The sequence below is a fragment of the Gambusia affinis genome, linkage group LG24, assembly GCF_019740435.1.
Source record: "Gambusia affinis linkage group LG24, SWU_Gaff_1.0, whole genome shotgun sequence".
Classification (NCBI taxonomy): domain Eukaryota; kingdom Metazoa; phylum Chordata; class Actinopteri; order Cyprinodontiformes; family Poeciliidae; genus Gambusia; species Gambusia affinis.
The window spans coordinates 692,533-710,598 of NC_057891.1; the positions used below are offsets into that span (position 1 = coordinate 692,533).

The 18,066-nt window shown below is 45.6% G+C and overlaps 1 protein-coding gene across 2 annotated transcripts; it reads right to left on the reverse strand.

Moving 5' to 3' along the window:
• Nucleotides 1-822: 822 nt before the first annotated feature.
• LOC122826962 (sterol 26-hydroxylase, mitochondrial-like) lies at nucleotides 823-18,065 on the reverse strand. Of its 2 annotated transcripts, XM_044109384.1 has the most exons (12): nucleotides 17,858-18,065; nucleotides 12,943-13,981; nucleotides 12,792-12,864; nucleotides 10,071-10,167; nucleotides 7,671-7,991; nucleotides 5,398-5,588; nucleotides 4,536-4,735; nucleotides 4,043-4,240; nucleotides 3,804-3,964; nucleotides 2,620-2,786; nucleotides 1,329-1,731; nucleotides 823-1,209 (listed from the first exon to the last, which is right to left on the reverse strand). In XM_044109384.1, exons 5-12 carry the CDS (start codon nucleotides 7,917-7,919, stop codon nucleotides 1,093-1,095), a joined length of 1,686 nt encoding a protein of 561 aa, XP_043965319.1. In that variant the 5' UTR covers nucleotides 7,920-7,991; nucleotides 10,071-10,167; nucleotides 12,792-12,864; nucleotides 12,943-13,981; nucleotides 17,858-18,065; the 3' UTR covers nucleotides 823-1,092. The 2 variants fall into 2 exon arrangements, with proteins under 2 accessions (XP_043965319.1, XP_043965320.1); XM_044109385.1 differs by lacking the exons at nucleotides 10,071-10,167; nucleotides 12,792-12,864; nucleotides 12,943-13,981; nucleotides 17,858-18,065 and having other exon boundaries at nucleotides 1,329-1,565; nucleotides 1,650-1,731; nucleotides 7,671-8,314.
• Nucleotide 18,066: the final 1 nt, after the last annotated feature.

Below are 18,066 nucleotides of genomic sequence, written 5' to 3' on the forward strand. Positions count from 1 at the left end.
TGTCTCCCAGTGCAGACTGGGAGCTGCTACTGGACCAGCAGGTGGTGACTGGTTCATAGAGCAGCTGTCACTGGTTTACTGTCACACCAGGAATGGAAAACTGTTTTAAACTGGTTTAAGTCTCTGAATTCAACAAGTAGCTGGTTGAAGCTGGACAAAGGGTCCAGAACTGGATTGGGATGAATCAAACACCAGACTTGCTGTCTGACCAGTGGATGTCCTGGATGTTTGTACTGGTTCCAGTTTGGCTGCTCTAAACTCCTGAAGCTTTGAAACTTTCACAGAACAAAACAAAACATTTTATGAAATACTTTATTCAACTTTATAGATCAGAAATATGAATAAAAGCATCAAACAGGATCAACATGCAGAATTTGAATAGTTAATAAAATGTTTCATTTCAAAATGTTTTTTCTAAGTAATAAATCACAAATACAAAATTCTCAGATTGTAAAGAAAAATCCTTTTCATGTTGTAATATATAATCCATAAAGGCACCGGGAGAACAGTCAGGCCTTAGCTAGCTACATGCTAACCAGATGTTAGCAGCTAGCTACATGCTAACCAGATGTTAGCAGCTAGCTACATGCTAATATTACAAAGAGCCATGAGGCTGGAAGACAGAATGAATTCAGGCATAAAACATTAATAATCCTGAGGAAAAACAACAACAATACAGATCAAACCAGCATTAATAAAGATAAAAACATTAATAAAGATAAAAACATTAATAAAAATAAAAACAATCTATTAGCAGAAAAACCCCAAACTGATGAGAAATGCTGCCGAGTCATAAATCTTTGCAATCCTGTCATTTATTAATTTGTATAACTTTATTTAAAATCTGTGCTGTAATGACCTCCAGCAGGTGAATCTGGTGATAGTTGACCTTCAGGGGGCGCTATAACGACTAACACGCCCTGCTAAAGTATTATAAACTGAACCAAAAACTAATTTAATGTTTTTATCTTCCTGAACATCAACTTGATGAATCTGTTGAGTGATTTTCTACTTCCTGATGAGACTGACTGCAGAACATGAAGACGCTGTAAACACTTTCAGAAAGCAGGAAGAGAGTGAGTGCTGCCACCTTCAGGCTCGGGGGAGGAAGCGCAGGTTGATGGGTCTGGATGGAATCAGGAGGGTTCTGGTCTTAGGCTCAACGAGAGGAGAGCCCACTTCAGGATGAACGTCGTAGTGCTGCATCAGCTAGAGGACACAGGAAACACACACAGGAAACACACACAGGAAACACACACAGGAAACACACACACACACAGTCAGGAAAATTACATAAATCAAACACACACTGGTCTCTCTCTCCTCACCCTGGACAGAGCCAGGTGCATCTCCATCTCTGCCAGCCTCTTGCCCACACAGCCTCTCACGCCGACGCCAAACGGGATGAAGCTGTAAGGATGATGGCGGTAGAAACCGGGCGTGGCTCTGTCGCTATGGCTGCTGGGAGATTCCTGCTGCAGCCAGCGCTGCGGCAGGAACTCCTCAGGCGCCGCGAACTCCGCCTCATCGTGGGACGCAGCGTAGTGACACAGGTGGAACAGAGTCTGCAGGGGACAGAGAGACGGTGAGGACGGACGGACGGACAGACGGACGGACAGACGGACGGACGCTGCAGCTCTTCCTTCTACCTTCTTAGGGAACCAGAACTCGTCCACCACCACCTCGTTCTCCGACACCAGCCGTCCGTTTCCAGGCACCACCGGATACAAGCTGCAACACACACACACACACACACACACACACACACACACACACACACACACACACACACACACACACAGATCAGGACCTTCCTGTCTCTGTTGTAAAACGCTGCATGAAGCTCAGACTGAAACATGACGAACACGGTGGTGGCGCCCTCATGGCCGTCGCCATGGAAACGCTCAGCAGTCAGACGAAGCAAGACTGTTTGAGAGAAAAACTGTTTAAAACTTAATTTCAGTGGAGAGTCAGAGGCTAGAATGAAGAATGAGAAATGATTTCAATTTATTTCAATTTATTTAAATTCTGGTTCATCTTTTATCTCCTGATTTTAATTTTTTTTAGTTTTTCTGTTTCTCTGTTTTTATTTCAACTCATAGAAACTTGACAGTCAGAACATGGAGAATTTACAGTGGGCTTTGACTAGGCCCTTCTGATCAGAACCAGTTCTGTTTTGACCCGTTGGGTCTGATGAGGTTCTGTGAAACTAAACGGGTCCGAAAAAGACAAACCTAAAAGTCTGAGGACAGTTTTTGCCCCTCCAGGCGTCTTTTTGTGTCTCTAGTTATTCCAAAGCAGGCTGACAGGAAAGGGAGAGAGAGGGAAACATGCAGCAAACGTCGGCCGGGCCCGGGAATCGAACCCTCGACCTCCGCATTGAGGACTCAAGGCCTCCAAATCCCCCACAGCATCACAGCCCGGCCGTCTGAGGATATTTTTTTCTTAAAAACATTTAGTGTCACATTTCATCTGATTTACAAAAGTTTGAGAAAAACTTTGATTTGAGACGATAATCTGGAATAATCTGGAATATTCTGGAATATTCTGATGATATTCTGATGATAGTTTCCATATTTTCATCACTTCCTGCTCCCTGTTGTGGGCGGGGCGTCTCACCGCAGCGTCTCCTTGACGACGGCCCTCAGGTAGGGCATCCTGGCCAGGTGCTGCGTGGTGGGCGGCTGGCGGTCGGGGCAGACGGCGTCCACCTCGGCCTGCAGGCGGCTCTGGGCGGGTCGGTCCCGGGCCAGGTGGTACAGAGCCCAGGACAGAGTGTTGGACGTCTGGAGGAGGAAATGTTCAGAGATTCAATGTTTGATCAGAACCCAGATTAGGATTAAATCAGGAGCGATTCATCTGAGTTTATGGAAAAATCACTTTTGATTTAGATTTTATACATAATATAAACATTTAGGCAGAATCAGATCAGGTTCAGTTTGTTAATCTGGAGAGAAAATCTGAAGGAACAAGAAGTTATTAATGATAATTAATAATTAATAATTAATAATCCGGTTCCTCAGATTCTCTGAGCAGAAAAACGTCGACGCTGCAAAACGTTTCCTAAAGCTGCAGCTGAACCAACGAAGGTTCAAAGGTCAAACAGGAAATATTTAAGTGATTCTGATCTCTGCCTGAGAGGAACGGACTCGGTTCTGTTCAGGTCCGAACCCGTTTGGGTCTGAATGCTTCAGCTGTGACTCATCCTGCGGCCCGACCCGATCCAGAACCGAGCGGCGCCACGGCGAGTCGGGGCAGGTCTGTTGATCTGAGAACCAACTTCAGGAAAACAAATAACTTTAAAGATCTTCAGCTCAAACAGGAAGTGATCGTTATTACATCCAATCAGGTTTTAGGAACTTCCTGTCGGCAGCAGAGGAACCAGAAAAGGTTTGAAGAAACATGACCTTTGACCTTTGTGTAGCGTTAGCATCTAGCAGGTCAGTAATCAGTTAGTTTGGTCTCAATAAATGACAACTGAAGATGTTGAATAAAACAGAATTATTATTAGAAATATTAGTTTTATTGTTTTTAAAGAGTGTCAATAAATCCAGTGAATCTGAAACGATTTGAACGTTGATGTAAAACTGTGGGAATGTTTGCTAACAGTTAGCTCAGATAATTCATCACAATTATTAGAAACCATCGAACTGGGATGAAGGAGGGAGAAAAACATTTTCACCAGAAAACAAACTAAACTCTGGAGGTTAATCTGGTCTAATCTGAGTTTAGTGTTTCCCTCTTCAACATGGCGTCACCCCGACAGCAGACCAGGCGTCCTGGTGGCGAGCGGCGCTCCTCACCGTGTCCACGCCGCCCAGCATCAGCTCCGTCACGCTGATGTAAACCTCGCCTCTGCTCAGCCTGTCAGACGACAGCAGGTACGTCAGGAACATTCCCTCGCCGCCGCCGCCGCCAGGCTGCGCCGCCAGCTCCGCCATGCGCCTGTCCACCAGCTTCTGAGCTGCAGAGCAGAGACCTGATACTGGAACTGTTTACTGGGACCAGTTCAGGGTTTCAGGAAGTCGGGCCGGAGACCTACCTACGCCGTAGAGGTCGTCCCAGGCCTGGACGAAGCGTCCCCAGAAGGGGAGGAGCCTGCGGCTCCAGCGCGGCAGCAGCACCACCTGGTCGGACAGCGTCAGCATGTCGTTGACGGCGGCGATGAAGCGCAGCGTGTCGGCAGGGATTTCCTCCCGCAGGCAGCCGAGGCGCGTCTCGAACAGGACGGCAGAAATACCTGCAGGCGACAGAACGTCAGCTGTGGAGCCGGGAGTCAAACTCCAGACCTGGAGGGGCGCTGCGTTGCACCTGACCAGAATAATGAGGTCATTAAGGTTCTGGAGAACCGACCCACACCAGGAGGAGGAAATTAAACCGTTTCATTCCAGGGTTTTGTAGCTGAGACTCATCTAAAACCTGCAGGACCTGGAGGGACACAGCCTGAAGCCCCGCCCTCCGCCTGGAGCCCCGCCCTCCGCCTGGAGCCCCGCCCTCCGCCTGGAGCCCCGCCCTCCGCCTGGAGCCCCGCCCACCTTCAAAGCCGAACTTGTACAGCTCGGCGGCCAGGTCGGGCACGGTGGCGCCGTCGGGGCTGCGGCGGCGCAGCAGCTCCAGCCGGACCAGCAGGTCGTCCACCACGGTCTGGACCACTGGGGCGAAGGACGACACCTCACTGGGTCGCAGCATCTTGGGGTTCAGGACGCTGCGGATCCGGTGCCACTCCGGCCCAGAGCTGCAGAACCACAGGGAGACCCGATCAGACTGGAAACATTTATGAAGAGACAGATTTGATCAGGAACCTAAAGACGGACATTTCTATGATAATACATTTAGATTATAATCTGAGGCCCTGTAAAGGATAGTGAACTATTTAAAATTAATTGTCTAAATAATTATATTTTGTAAACTATTTATTATAAATTATTCAAAGTGAATTTTTTACATTAAAATTTATTGCAGGTTGTTTGTTTTGATTGGCGTTGTTGTTGTTTTATATTTACACTTTGTAATGTTTTTTTTTTGTATGTACCTCACAGGCTGCCGTAGTTAATGAGGGCGGGTCTTATGAAGCTGGTCCAATCATTGAAGGACTTGAACTGTCAAATTGTTTGACATGAAGGAATCAACACTTGTTGTTCTCCAGTGATGTACGTTTTGTTTTGTTGTTTGTATTATAAGTTTATGTTTGTATTCTAATATTTGTATATGTTTTAGTTTCCACGGTGACCGTGATCATCACATTGGATCTGAATCACCTACATAAAGGAAAATAAAAAGAAAAAATTCACCCGTCATGACGGGTTGATTAATTCAAGAACTGGGGAGCTGCTACAGGCCTGGATCCGGTTCTGATCCGGTTCTGAATCCCTTGCAGCAGACAGACTCTGGACTCACTCCACATGCAGGCCGTACGCCTGGCCCCTCAGGTCCCGGTACTCCTTCCAGTGCGGCAGCTCGACCCGGACCGGGTACTGGCCCTCCTGCCGGATCACCTGGGCGATGAGCCGCGGACACGCCACGTTCACCAGCTGGAACGGACCGAACTGGGACCGCCAGATGGGGCCGTACCGCTGCTTCTGGAGGCACTGGAGGAAACCGAGGAGTTAGGGTGGTGGAACACACACACTGTAACACAGTAACACACACTGTAACACACACACTGTAACACACACACTGTAACACACACACTGTAACACACACTGTAACACAGTAACACATACTCTATTGAACACATACTGCGATCGATTGTTTTGGTCTTTCAAGTTCGGTGCTACAGACAGATATGCTAAAGGGTAGCCTAAGTTTAATGAAGTCTAAAAACAATGTATTTTCTTTAATGTTACTTTTCCGGCTATGTTAGTTTATAATTCTTGAAAAGTTCAACCTTTTAGATTTTCAGTTATGACAGTTTGTTCGGGTTTCGGTTGGTTTTGTCTGATCGAATGTAGGGGAACGTTAATGTAACGGTTCTGCTCCTCCATTACAACACTGGAGATGAAAGTAGTAACATTGTGTCCGTGTTTTCATTATTCCCCTACAGGTAAAGTTCGTATTCATAAGGTGTAACTTTAAAGCTATCGATTACATTCTTTTAATGAACAGGGAGCGTTGTGGTGACTGTGATAACTATAGTCTAAGAGCTACTATATTCACCTTAACCTCCTGGTTAGCTGCGTCTTGTGTGTTCGGTTTGTTTTACCGTGTTGGCATAACAGGAATGTGTGTAATGTTGACTCAATATGTGACAGTGTAATGTCTGAAACTGTTTTGAAATATTACCATTACAACACTGGAGACGAAAGTAGGAACATTGTGTCCGTGTTTTCATTATTCCCCTACAGAGTTTTTACTCACAAGGGGCGTAACATTTCCTACAGCAGGGTGTGTGTGTGTGTGTGTTACCTGCAGCAGGGTGTGTGTGTGTGTGTGTGTATTACCTGCAGCAGGGTGTGTGTGTGTGTGTGTTACCTGCAGCAGTGTGTGTGTGTGTGTGTGTGTGTGTGTGTGTTACCTGCAGCAGGGTGTGTGTGTGTGTGTGTGTGTTACCTGCAGCAGGGTGTCTGTGTGTGTGTGTGTGTGTGTGTGTTACCTGCAGCAGGGTGTGTGTGTGTGTGTGTGTGTTACCTGCAGCAGGGTGTCTGTGTGTGTGTGTTACCTGCAGCAGTGTGTGTGTGTGTTACCTGCAGCAGGGTGTGTGTGTGTGTGTGTGTGTGTGTGTTACCTGCAGCTGGGTGTGTGTGTGTGTTACCTGCAGCAGGGTGTGTGTGTGTGTGTGTTACCTGCAGCAGGGTGTGTGTGTGTGTGTTACCTGCAGCAGGGTGTGTGTGTGTGTGTGTTACCTGCAGCAGGGTGTGTGTGTGTGTGTGTTACCTGCAGCAGGGTGTGTGTGTGTGTTACCTGCAGCAGGGTGTGTGTGTGTGTGTGTGTTACCTGCAGCAGGGTGTGTGTGTGTGTGTTACCTGCAGCAGTGTGTGTGTGTTACCTGCAGCAGGGTGTGTGTGTCTTACCTGCAGCAGGGTGTGTGTGTGTTACCTGCAGCAGGGTGTGTGTGTGTGTGTGTTACCTGCAGCAGGGTGTGTGTGTGTGTGTGTTACCTGCAGCAGGGTGTGTGTGTGTTACCTGCAGCAGGGTGTGTGTGTGTGTGTGTTACCTGCAGCAGTGTGTGTGTGTTACCTGCAGCAGGGTGTGTGTGTGTGTGTGTTACCTGCAGCAGGGTGTGTGTGTGTGTGTGTGTGTTACCTGCAGCAGGGTGTGTGTGTATGTGTGTGTGTTACCTGCAGCAGGGTGTGTGTGTGTGTGTGTTACCTGCAGCAGGGTGTGTGTGTGTGTTACCTGCAGCAAGGTGTGTGTGTGTGTGTGTGTGTTACCTGCAGCAGGGTGTGTGTGTGTGTGTGTTACCTGCAGCAGGGTGTGTGTGTGTGTGTGTTACCTGCAGCAGGGTGTGTGTGTGTGTGTGTGTTACCTGCAGCAGGGTGTGTGTGTGTGTGTGTTACCTGCAGCAGTGTGTGTGTGTGTGTTACCTGCAGCAGGGTGTGTGTGTGTGTTACCTGCAGCAGGGTGTGTGTGTGTGTGTGTTACCTGCAGCAGGGTGTGTGTGTGTGTGTTACCTGCAGCAGTGTGTGTGTGTGTGTGTGTTACCTGCAGCAGTGTGTGTGTGTGTGTGTTACCTGCAGCAGGTGTCCTCTGGTTCCGTAGCCCCTGATGAACAGCCAGTACAGAGTGGTGAACCAACTGGGTCCCGGAAGCTCCGCGGCGCTCTTCAGCCTCCGCGGCTCAGCGGCCGCCGGTTCGTTCAGGCTCCTCCGAGTCCAGACCGGGGCTCCGGTTCTGGTTCCGGGCCGCAGCAGCCTTTGGGTCCGGGTGGAGAGCGCTGCGAGGCGGAGAGCTCCGGCTGCAGCCGCCCGGCAGCCGTCCATGGTGCTGCCTGTTTCTCGTTTGCCTGATCCATCGGCTGATGCTTCGCTTTACAGAGTTTAGTGTGGCGCCCCCTGCAGGCGGACACCGGGAAAACCAAACAATGACGCTTCTGTAGGTCGCGGTGTTGAAACTTGATTATCAGATCAGATCAGACCCGATGATCAACTAACATTAAAGAGAACAAAAGTATTTATCAATAAATAATTACTAAATTATCACAAACTTTGTTCTAATATTCTATATCTGCTCAGGAACCATAAGTTACTATCTATTCATCCATCGTCAGAAAACAGGATTAACAGGATTAACAGGATTAACAGGGTTAACAGCCCGCAGACTGAGGGTTAGGGTTAGCTCCTGCTTGTAGTTCACACTGATAGTGATGGTCTATCTGAAGCCAGGCTTCGAGGCTTGTGTCGTCTTGTTGAAAACCACGTGACTGGCAACAAACGAGGCCTCGCATTGCATGGGTCACGTGACTGCTTCATTTTGCGTGTCGGTTTTCAAAATAAAAGCGTGATGAGTCGCTGCTTGATCGCATCAGTATTTGTCTTCATAAGTGGCCGAAATAAAAGGAGCCTTTTATAGTTCATGTGTTTTAATGATTTTGATGAAGGCACTCGTCAAAATGTAATGTTTGTTACCAGTTTTCTCAATGGTTGATTGTGGCATATTTTGTGACTTTATATTTATGTGTTTTTATTATGTAAAACATTTTGACACTGTATTGTTGCTGAAATGTGCTACACAAATAAACCTGATTGAAAAGGAGCCAGTAAAGAAAAATAATCTGACATCAGGGAAAACTGGAGATGATGATTCACAAGATTCTTAAATAATAATAATTAAAACTTTCACCTCTAAAATTCTCACCTTCTTAAAATTTCCTCTATTTCTTTGTTCTGCAAAAATATATCAGTCTTACACAGCAGAAACAGACTTAAAGCTGTTGGAAAAGTAAAATCCTGGCTGATTTGTAAAAATATAAGGAATCAGATCAGAGAGCCAATAGAAATCCAAGAAAAATAATTTTTGAAGAATTTACATTTTCATGATGCAAATCAAAACTCAAAGAAAACTGTCTGACCAACAAGCTGCACTCTGAGTACATTAAAACAAATTTCAATTGTTAAATCAGTCGGTGACAAAAGAAAACAGCCACTGACAGTAAACATATACCACGATTAACTACAAATTATTTTAATAACTAAAAAACATTAGTTAAATAGGATTTAATTGACTCTCCTGTCACTAAACGTGAGTTTGACAAAAACTTTGTGACAATATTGCATTTACTAATTGTTTTTAAATATGTCTGTCTGAGTGACAGGCTGTCACAGTTTCAACAGCAGATGACACTAGAGAGAAATGAATGAATCGAGTTATGAACCTTTGGGCAAAACAACGGACCGGAAGCTTCATGAGGCTTCATTTGACCGTCACTACTGACAGATAAAACATTGACTTCATGTTAAAGCAAAAAGAAGATTTAAGAAATAAAACAGCAGAAACACGAAGAGAGAAACAAGGGCTTCATTAGCCGACGAGGAGCGGGAAACTAGCTAACTGCTAACGTAGCCTTCTGCCCCCTAGTGGACTCAGTATGTAAATACAACCAGAGTAAAGCTTAAGAACTGATATGTGAATAGTACTTCCTTTGGATTCTTTCAAAGTAAAACAATTAATATATTTTAACTTAATTATTTAATCAGGAAACATGAGTGTGTAATTTACTGAGGAAATTTAGATGTTTTATCAGCTGCAGATAAAATAGCTTCAGAATTAAACAGCTTTCAGTCCATTAGACAGACCATAATAATATTAATATTTAGAATGTGAATTATATAAACCTGATAGACTTAAAATAAAATCCGGCAGTGACTCTTATTTGCCAACAACTGATTTTATCTGACTTGATTAAAGTGAAAACTAGAACAAAGAAAGGTCAACAATACTTCTGGTTGAACAATTAATATGAAGAAAATCTGTAGTTCCTATAACTCACCACCAGAGGGCAGCGAGAACTGCTAATCAAACAGTAAAAACTTCTAATGAATAGATATATTGACTTATTTCTGTGAATAAAATGATCACATTTTTTACTTGTGCTGCTCTGGTGGTGAGTTCTGGAGTCAGAATAGAGACAGAACCTGGTGGGTCGCTCTAATGCTGGTTCTGCTGGTTAGCCTGACCCTGGATCTGTTGGCTGCAGAGTGAAGGTCTTCTGTTCACTAAATCTGGTGGTTTCTATGGAGAAGGACAAGAGTTACTCACTTCAGCATTTACAGCCCAAGTTAATTAGCAGCATGTCTCTGGTGAGGCTCTGGTTACATGAAACATAACGAACGTAGTTTAGTGAATCTGTGGACAAGTTTATCAGGAACGTCTTTAACTTTGAAACAAAGAATTGATGAGCTGGAGACCAAAGTTCCTCCCAGTTAACGCTGAGCATCCAACCAGTAAACAGTAACAGGGCTGACAAATGATCTGCTGAGGAAAAACAGAAGTTACCCCAACCCTAGTTATTGAGAGACACCAGAAAATCCCAGCAACACAAGTTCAATTCCTGCAGCTTTTGAAGCAACATTTCTATAACAGATCAGCGTTTTTGTTCTTTTCTGTCCACATATTCTCAGTAAGAGCTTCATGTTGAGGTGGTTGTGTTTTTCAATAGACAGTGGAAGTAATCCTGGCTCAGGTTCTGATGTTTCCTTCGTCCCGACCAGTGAGGTCCAACAGCTCCACCTCTACATGAGCGACGCTGACAGGACCCTGACAGAAACAAAACCTCAGACATTTTCTGTTCCTCCATGCTGCATCACTGAACTGGGATCAAGAAAATGTGTTGATTTACCCACAATGCACTCTGGTCTATTCTACAGCCTGGCAGAGACAACACCCTGAATATCTCATGTCGATCTCAGCTTGATCAACTTCCTGTTAGAGGATTTCTTTAAAGAACTACTTCCTGTTGAACAGTTGGCTCCACTCATCTAAAGCAGGGTGTCCACAGTGGCCCCTGAGGGCCCCTGATGGCCCCTGAGGGCCGGCATCCTGCCTGTTTTAGTCTCTCCCTGGTTTAGGATCCAACGATGGCTCGTTAGCAGAACATTGAGCTGCTGAGAAGCTTCTTCCTAGCAGCAGGACGGCGGCCCTCAGGGGCCCTCAGGGGCCCCACTGATCTAATGGGAATAAAAAGACTGAAGAAAAGTTGTGAAGGTGCAAATAAAATATTTTTATTAAGAAGCTTGATAAATGAACAAGATGTGTTTATGATGCAGGAAAAGGTTTTACATATTTCTTGACTAAATTTGTACTTTTGTTGAGTTCCATGCCAAAGTGAAGGTTATCTTTACATTATAAGCTTCTGACTCAAAGTGTGATTGATTATTGGTGCCAATGCAGCCATTGATCCATGATAAGGCTCTGAGCTGATCAATTATGGCTCTAGACTTTGACTAGAGACTAGAAGATCCATTCAGTGACTGTTTTCTATCAACCAGAAACAAATACAAACCTCTTTACTGTCCTCCACCCCCTGCAAAGGTCAAAGTTCAACTCTGGATGTTTTACAGCAAACTGCTCATCCTGTGTTTTCAGGACAGGAAGTGTTAAAAAGCTGCTGTCATGTTTGGACTCCAGGGTCAGTGTCCTCACTGAAAGGTCAACCACACACACACACACACAGACAGAGAGACACACACACACACACACACGCGCACACACACACAGAGACACACACACACAGACACACACACACACACACACACACAGAGACACACACACACACAGAGACACACACACAGACACACACACACACAGACACACACACACACACAGACACACACACACACAGACACACACACACACAGACACACACACACAGACACACACACACACACACACACACACACACAGAGAGACACACACACACACACACACAGACACACACACACACACACATACAGCTGTTTGATAGTCACATCGCTGTGTTGATTGTTGTAAAAAGTTACAGTCCAGTAAAGGAGGAACCATTAAAAATGACCAGAGTAACAAACGTTTAGAATTTGAGTTTCTGTTGGTAAATAAAGTGTTGAATCCATGAAGGTCACATCTGGTGACCTTCAGCTCATCTCTGGTCCACAATCTGTCCAGGTTAGTTTCAAGGTTCAATGTGGATTGAGGTCAAACGGTTTCACCAAGTCAGAAAAGGTTCTGATGGATCAGGTCCATCCTCCGTTCAGAGAATTATCTCTACAATAAATCCTGTTTCTCTTTCTGACTGAAAGCTTTTCTTTCCAGACTCCAGATGTTGATGATCTCCAAGACGTTCCATCTGGATAATTAGGATTAAATCTGATTGATCCAGAACATCCAGTCTGGACTCTGATCAGCTGATCAACACATTCAAGTATTTCTGCAGCCATCAGTTAATCCCAGAACCAGAACAGGTTCAGGTTCTAGAACATCCATCTCCAGTTACAAATGCACCTGAAGAGGAAACAGTGGAGCGGGTTCTAGAGCAGGGTGGGTCGGTCCTGGTTCTCCAGAGAACCGGTCGGGTTCTAGAGGAAAGGTCAGCATGTATCTGGATGGATCTGATGGTTTTGCTGTCGGTTCTCTGTATTCAATATGAACTCGCTGCTCTAATCCTTCACATTTGGATCCAGATCAGAGGTTCACTGATCTTAACAAGCAGCTTCTTGGTGCTGCATGTTTCTGTGATGGTGCTGATGCTGCGTGACTCTCCTGCAGCCATCAGAACTGAACCCAGGTGGATTAAACGGGTCGGTGGTCTTTAGGATGAACATCATGTTGCTGTTACTGCAGCATCAGCTACACATCAGTGTTTTTATTGCTGCTTCACTTACCTGAACCTGGGGGGGTTGAAGGTCAGTCAACGTCTCGTTCAGACTAACCCAGCAGCAACGTCTCTTCAAGTGTCTGTGAAGGACACAAGTGACCCATTAGGCCTCTGAAGTGGAGCTAACCTCACTGCTGTAGCTCAGGTGAGAACAATACCGTGTTTTATTGCTCTGCTCAGCGGATTGTGACTCCAGTCCACTGCTGGGTTTAACTCCAAGTTTCTTTCCGGGTCAAAGTTTATTCCACCTCCAGGCATCGGTCCTGGATGCACCAGCAGAAACCTAAGGACGACTTTTGGACCCAAAGCTGCTGGAGTTTCAGGACTGGGCCTTCTGTCTGCCAGCAGTGTGCAGGGACAGTTTGACGCTTTGACCTCAGGAGTAACAGGAAGTCGTCCTGAAGAGAACTGCTGTCAGTCTCTGACCGTCAGCTGCCCATGACCAGAGTTTCCTCCTGAAACTTCCCTGGTTCCTGTTCCTGCTGAAGGAACCAACATTCTCACTCCTTCATGCTGAACATCCAACTTCAGATGACCTTGAACTGTTCCCAGCTGGACGAGCAGCTGCTGCTTTGAGTCAGTGGATGTCTGTCCACTCTGTCAACACACACCTGGATTCTGCTTTCATAGATCAGCTCATCCTGGATCTGAGCCTCTTGGCTCCAGATGTTAGGATCAGCTGCAGAGGAGCGGCCATGCTTCAGGTGTCTGGACAACGTCCAGGTAGACGGCACACGGCCTTTATGAGGCTTACCGAGTCCAGACGACTCCACAGCGCTTTACGCTGCACCGATCCAGAACCTGCAGCTTTATCTCTGCTCTGCTCTGGTTCTGATTGGACCGGAACGAGTCGACACCTTCTGACGGTTTGTGGAGGGAAACGGGAAGCGGCTCGGATCAGAACCAGCAGCTCTGAGGTTTCCAGACTCCTGGATTTTCTGCTTCCCACCACTGATATGAGAACATGGACCCGTCAAGAACTGGGTCACAGGGAACCTTCGACCTGTAGAGGTGGTGGAGAGCTACTGGATGGCAGCCATAGCTGCCCTGGGCGTCTGCCAGGACCGCTGGGCAGCCAAGGTGGGAGAAGATGGAGACGGACGGAGCCAGGACTCAAACCGACAACTCACAGATTACCGGATGAACTCCTGCCAGCGTCATCCATGTGGGCGGGGCTCTGAGGAGGAGCTGATCCACCTGCAGAAGACAGGAGTCAGAAATCAAACAGTTCTGTAGAGAAACGTGGAAATTTATCTGTTAGCTGAGAGGAAAACTCCCATCACCACCTCTTCAGGAACATTGAGCAGTGGAAGAGCAACGCAGCAAAACGCAGCAAAACGTAGCATAACACAGCAAAACGTAGCATAAAGCAGCAAAACGTAGCATAAAGCAGCAAAACGTAGCATAACGCAGCAAAACGTAGCAAAACGTAGCATAAAGCAGCAAAACGTAGCATAACGCAGCAAAACGTAGCATAACGCAGCAAAACGTAGCATAAAGCAGCAAAACGTAGCAAAACGCAGCAAAACGTAGCATAACGCAGCAAAACGTAGCATAACGCAGCAAAACGTACCATAAAGCAGCAAAACGTAGCATAACGCAGCAAAACGTAGCATAAAGCAGCAAAACGTAGCATAACGCAGCAAAACGTAGCAAAACGTAGCATAACGCAGCAAAACGTAGCATAAAGCAGCAAAACGTAGCAAAACGTAGCATAACGCAGCATAACGTAGCAAAACGTAGCATAAAGCAGCAAAACGTAGCAAAACGTAGCATAACGCAGCAAAACGCAGCATAACGCAGCAAAACGTAGCATAACGCAGCAAAACGTAGCATAACGCAGCAAAACGTAGCATAACGCAGCAAAACGTAGCATAACGCAGCAAAACGTAGCATAACGTAGCATAACGCAGCAAAACGTAGCATAAAGCAGCAAAACGTAGCAAAACGCAGCAAAACGTAGCATAACGCAGCAAAATGCAGCAAAACGTAGCATAAAGCAGCAAAACGTAGCATAACGCAGCAAAACGTAGCAAAACGTAGCATAACGCAGCAAAACGTAGCAAAACGCAGCATAACGCAGCAAAACGTAGTATAAAGCAGCATAACGCAGCAAAACGTAGCATAAAGCAGCAAAACGTAGCATAACGCAACAAAACGTTGCAAAACGTAGCATAACACAGCAAAACGTAGCATAACGCAGCAAAACGTAGCAAAACGTAGCATAAAGCAGCAAAACGTAGCATAAAGCAGCAAAACGTAGCATAACGCAGCAAAACGTAGCAAAACGTAGCATAACGCAGCAAAACGTAGCATAACGCAGCAAAACGTAGCATAAAGCAGCAAAACGTAGCAAAACGCAGCAAAACGTAGCATAACGCAGCAAAACGTAGCATAAAGCAGCAAAACGTAGCATAACGCAGCAAAACGTAGCATAACGCAGCAAAACGTAGCATAAAGCAGCAAAACGTAGCATAAAGCAGCAAAACGTAGCATAACGCAGCAAAACGTAGCATAACGCAGCAAAACGTAGCATAACGCAGCAAAACGCAGCATAACGCAGCAAAACGTAGCATAAAGCAGCAAAACGTAGCATAACGCAGCAAAACGTAGCATAACGCAGCAAAACGTAGCATAAAGCAGCAAAACGTAGCATAACGCAGCAAAACGCAGCATAACGCAGCAAAACGTAGCATAAAGCAGCATAACGCAGCAAAACGCAGCATAACGCAGCAAAACGTAGCATAACGTAGCATAACGCAGCAAAACGTAGCATAAAGCAGCAAAACGTAGCAAAACGCAGCAAAACGTAGCATAACGCAGCAAAACGTAGCATAAAGCAGCAAAACGTAGCAAAACGTAGCATAAAGCAGCAAAACGCAGCATAACGCAGCAAAACGTAGCATAACGCAGCAAAACGTAGCATAACGCAGCAAAACGTAGCAAAACGCAGCAAAACGTAGCATAACGCAGCAAAACGTAGCATAACGCAGCAAAACGCAGCATAACGCAGCAAAACGTAGCATAAAGCAGCATAACGCAGCAAAACGTAGCATAAAGCAGCAAAACGTAGCATAACGCAACAAAACGTTGCAAAACGTAGCATAACACAGCAAAACGTAGCATAACGCAGCAAAACGTAGCAAAACGTAGCATAAAGCAGCAAAACGTAGCATAAAGCAGCAAAACGTAGCATAACGCAGCAAAACGTAGCATAAAGCAGCAAAACGTAGCATAACGCAGCAAAACGTAGCATAACGCAGCAAAACGTAGCATAACGCAGCAAAACGTAGCATAACGCAGCAAAACGTAGCATAAAGCAGCAAAACGTAGCATAACGCAACAAAACGTTGCAAAACGTAGCATAACACAGCAAAACGTAGCATAACGCAGCAAAACGTAGCATAAAGCAGCAAAACGTAGCATAACGCAGCAAAACGTAGCATGAAGCGTGGCAAAACGAGTATAAAGCGAGCAAAAACGTAAAGCGAGCATAACGCAGCAAAACGTAGCATAAAGCAGCAAAACGAAGCAAAACGTAGCATAACGCAGCAAAACGTAGCAAAAAGCAGCAAAACGAAGCAAAAAGCAGCAAAACGAGTATAAAGCAGCAAAACGTGGCAGTAGCAGCAGCAAAACGGTATAACGCAGCAAAACGTAGCAAAAACGCAAAACGTATAAAGCAGCAAAATGCATAACGTAGCAAAACGAAAGTATAACGCAGCAAAACGTAGCATAAAGCAGAAAAACGTAGCATAACGCAGCAAAACAATAGCATAAAGCAGCAAAACGAGCAAAACGCAAAACATAGCATAACGCAGCAAAACGTAGCAAAACGCAGCAAAACGTAGCATAACGCAGCAAAACGTAGCATAAAGCAGCAAAACGTAGCATAACGCAGCAAAACGTAGCATAACGCAGCAAAACGTAGCATAAAGCAGCAAAACGTAGCATAACGCAGCAAAACGTAGCATAAAGCAGCAAAACGTAGCATAACGCAGCAAAACGTAGCATAACGCAGCAAAACGTAGCATAAAGCAGCATAACGCAGCAAAACGCAGCATAACGCAGCAAAACGTAGCATAAAGCAGCAAAACGTAGCAAAACGCAGCAAAACGTAGAATAACGCAGCAAAACGTAGCATAAAGCAGCAAAACGTAGCAAAACGCAACAAAACGTAGCAAAACGTAGCATAACACAGCAAAACGTAGCATAACGCAGCAAAACGTAGCATAACGCAGCAAAACGTAGCAAAACGTAGCATAAAGCAGCAAAACGTAGCATAACGCAGCAAAACGTAGCATAAAGCAGCAAAACGTAGCAAAACGCAGCAAAACGTAGCATAACGCAGCAAAACGTAGCAAAACGCAGCAAAACGTAGCATAACGCAGCAAAACGTAGCATAACGCAGCAAAACGTAGCATAAAGCAGCAAAACGTAGCATAACGCAGCAAAACGTAGCATAACGCAGCAAAACGTAGCAAAACGTAGCATAAAGCAGCAAAATGTAGCATAACGTAGCAAAACGTAGCATAACGCAGCAAAACGTAGCATAAAGCAGCAAAACGTAGCATAACGCAGCAAAACGTAGCATAAAGCAGCAAAACGTAGCAAAACGCAGCAAAACGTAGCATAACGCAGCAAAACGTAGCAAAACATAGCATAACGCAGCAAAACGTAGCAAAACGCAGCAAAACGTAGCATAACGCAGCAAAACGTAGCATAAAGCAGCAAAACGTAGCATAACGCAGCAAAACGTAGCATAACGCAGCAAAACGTAGCATAAAGCAGCAAAACGTAGCATAAAGCAGCAAAACGTAGCATAACGCAGCAAAACGTAGCATAAAGCAGCAAAACGCAGCAAAACGTAGCATAACGCAGCAAAATGTAGCATAAAGCAGCAAAACGTAGCAAAACGCAGCAAAACGTAGAATAACGCAGCAAAACGTAGCATAAAGCAGCAAAACGTAGCAAAACACAACAAAACGTAGCAAAACGTAGCATAACACAGCAAAACGTAGCAAAACGTAGCATAAAGAAGCATAACGCAGCAGCTGCTGCTAGCAGATCAACCTATGAGATGAGCAGCATGTTCAAGTCTGAAGGTCACCAACTGCCAGCGGGGGGCGCTGTTCTCCAGACGTCCAGACAGAGATGGACCAGTTGTTCTCCAGTTTGGTCCTGACCCGACCACTGGTCGCTGGGCCTTGATAGGATTTACTCCATCAAACCCTCACCATGGAAACCAAGTGGAGTTTCAACCTGTCCACTTCCTCTGCTGC

Bases quoted from the DNA above. Each gene is read 5' to 3' on its own strand.
- LOC122826962 (XM_044109384.1), bottom strand. From the start codon at position 7,919: ATGGACGGCTGCCGGGCGGCTGCAGCCGGAGCTCTCCGCCTCGCAGCG. The intron at 5,589-7,670 runs GTAACACACACA...GGTTTCCTCCAG, and splicing joins CCAGAGGACACCTGCTGCAG to TGCCTCCAGAAGCAGCGGTA. The intron at 4,241-4,535 runs GTGGGCGGGGCT...TGTCGCCTGCAG, and splicing joins GTACAAGTTCGGCTTTGAAG to GTATTTCTGCCGTCCTGTTC.